Below are 2,381 nucleotides of genomic sequence, written 5' to 3'. Positions count from 1 at the left end.
CCGGTCTGTGTAGCCCGCCTGTTCCTCACACTGCTCCCAGCAAGTGACCAGGCGACTGTCCTGTAGCCGTTGGCCGTAGGGCATGACGTCACCTTCCTGGAACAAGTTGAGCTTGCGGACCTGTTCACGGGTAGGTAGGTAAGTAGGTAGGTAGGTGGGAAGGTAGGTAAGTAGGTAGGTAGGTAGGTAGGTAGGTAGGTAGGTAGGTGCGCGGATGAGTAGGGGGTAGGTAGGTAAGTAGGCAGGCACGTAGTTAGGAAGGTGGGTGGGTGGGTGGGTAGGTGGACAGAATAAAACGTTTCAGGCTTTTACCCTGTAGCTCAAAAATAGCTTGGCCGACAACTGGGACCTTTCTTCAGGTACACACACACACACACACACACACACACACACACACACACACACACACACACACACACACACACACACACACACACACACACACAAACACATATTCTGAAGTGAGCAGCATGCATCACCTGCTCTGGGTTGGCACCGAGATGAGCGGCGACGTGATCTAGAATGTTCTCGATGGCGAAGATGCCCTGCGGTGTCCCGGCTCCGCGGATGGACGTACGTGACTGTATGTTGGTGCGGCACAACCGGCCCTCAGCGCGGACGTGAGGGATACGGTACGAGCCGCCGATGTTCAGGAGGGTCCTGGTGCAGATCTGAGGGAGGGAGGGGGTGTCATGGGGTGCAAAAGGAAGGGGGTGGGTTGAGTCCAGGGTGTGGGGGGTTGTGGAGAAAACGAGTGATTACAGTGGGACTTCAAGGTTTTTGTATGTTGGAGTTAGCACAAAATCATCAAAACTCTGGTATTGACCATATATGGGTGTGGGTATGGATCACAAAGAAAGAGAGAGAGAGAGAGAGAGAGAGAGAGAGAGAGAGAGAAAGAAAAACAGAGAGAGAGAGAGAGAGAGAGAGAGAGAGAGAGAGAGAGAGAGAGAGAGAGAGAGAGAGAGAGGGACAGAGAGACAGAGGGGGGGTGGAGAGAGGGGGAGTGTCTGCGTGTGCGTTTTGTCTGTGCGCGCGTGTGTGTATGGGTGTGGGTTTCTGGAGCGACATGGTCTCTCATGAGAATGTAATTTGTCATATGAATCATTTTTCAGCTGTGCACAGAAAGGAAATTTATCTACCCATCGATCTATCTATCAATCTATCCATCTATCTATCTATCTATCTGTCTGTCTGTCTGTCTGTCTGTCTGTCTGTCTGTCTGTCTGTCTGTCTGTCTGCCTGTCTGTCCGTCTGTCTGTCGGTCTGTCTGTCTGTCTGTCTATCTACCGATCTATCTACTTATCTCTCATTTTCTGGACGTCGCTCCACCGGTCTTCTCTAGTTCTATTTTTGTTTTCCTACGCTTGTTCAAGTTAAATTATTCAATGTCGAAAGTCAATCAAATTTAGAGATTCTTAAAACTGCCTTATCTTGAGCACAGTAGCATGTAGTAATAACAACAGTTCGTTCGTCAATGTCTGACGATGACCGGTGCATCCAAAAGGGAGAATATCAATTCTTGACCGAAACAGAAAAAAAAAGGGATAAGATGACTTGTACATTCTGCTATGTCCAAAGAGACCAATAATTCTAGCTGTGAAATGTTTTCCCGTGTGCGTTTATGTGACGTCAGTCACAACTCCGTGACGTCAATCACAACTCAATGATGTCAATCACAACTCACACCATCAGAAATCTCTCTAGTAGCCCCACAGTTGAAGTACACAGTGGCCTCCATAGCATTGAGCTTGCCCTGGTTACTGATGCCGACCTGGGGAAGTGACCACAACAGTCGTTGTAAATGGGAGTGGACGTGTAACTGTATGTGTGTGCATGTCAATATGTGTGTATGTGTGTGTGTGTGTGTGTGTGTGTGTGTGTGTGTGTGTGTGTGTGTGTGTGTGTGTGTGTGTGTGTGTGTGTGTGTGTGTGTGTATGAGAAAGTGTAAGGGTATGTATAATGTGTATGAATGTATATATAAACTTAAATATATATATAATGATATGAACATATATATATATATATATCTACTTACGTTGCGTATATTTATATATTCAATGTACGTATATCGATATCTATATAACATATGTGTCTCTCTATAAGTATCTAGTATCTCTACGCGTGACAGTTCGGAAATGTGTGAAAGACAGCAGCGCAGGATATGGTAGACCAGTAGTTTAGGTAGTGTTCTCTTATACTAGCAGCTCTCAAGTATCACGACCTGGGCTCCGCATGATCGAGTGAGCAAGGACTGTAAGCATAAATCTAAGGCGACGAAAGAAACAGCAGAAATCGACCACTATTCAATGCTTAGCACGTATCATATGATGCATGATAGGCTTGTCGCGATAACGAACCTTGAATAAGGCACATTTGA

General features: G+C 46.4%; 1 protein-coding gene across 1 annotated transcript in view; it reads right to left on the bottom strand.

Moving 5' to 3' along the window:
- LOC101851749 (xanthine dehydrogenase/oxidase) overlaps nucleotides 1-2,381 on the bottom strand; it is a gene marked incomplete in the record, with an annotated part of 65,546 nt that overhangs the window by 17,250 nt on the left and 45,915 nt on the right. The window contains 3 exon segments of the mRNA XM_035970871.1: nucleotides 1-120; nucleotides 480-671; nucleotides 1,688-1,774. Of these exon segments, the coding sequence (XP_035826764.1) occupies nucleotides 1-120; nucleotides 480-671; nucleotides 1,688-1,774 (399 nt within the window).

Source organism: Aplysia californica, unplaced genomic scaffold, assembly GCF_000002075.1.
Source record: "Aplysia californica isolate F4 #8 unplaced genomic scaffold, AplCal3.0 scaffold00331, whole genome shotgun sequence".
Taxonomy (NCBI): domain Eukaryota; kingdom Metazoa; phylum Mollusca; class Gastropoda; order Aplysiida; family Aplysiidae; genus Aplysia; species Aplysia californica.
The sequence above is the reverse complement of the archived record's forward strand: the minus strand, read 5'-3'. Positions and strand labels throughout refer to the sequence as shown.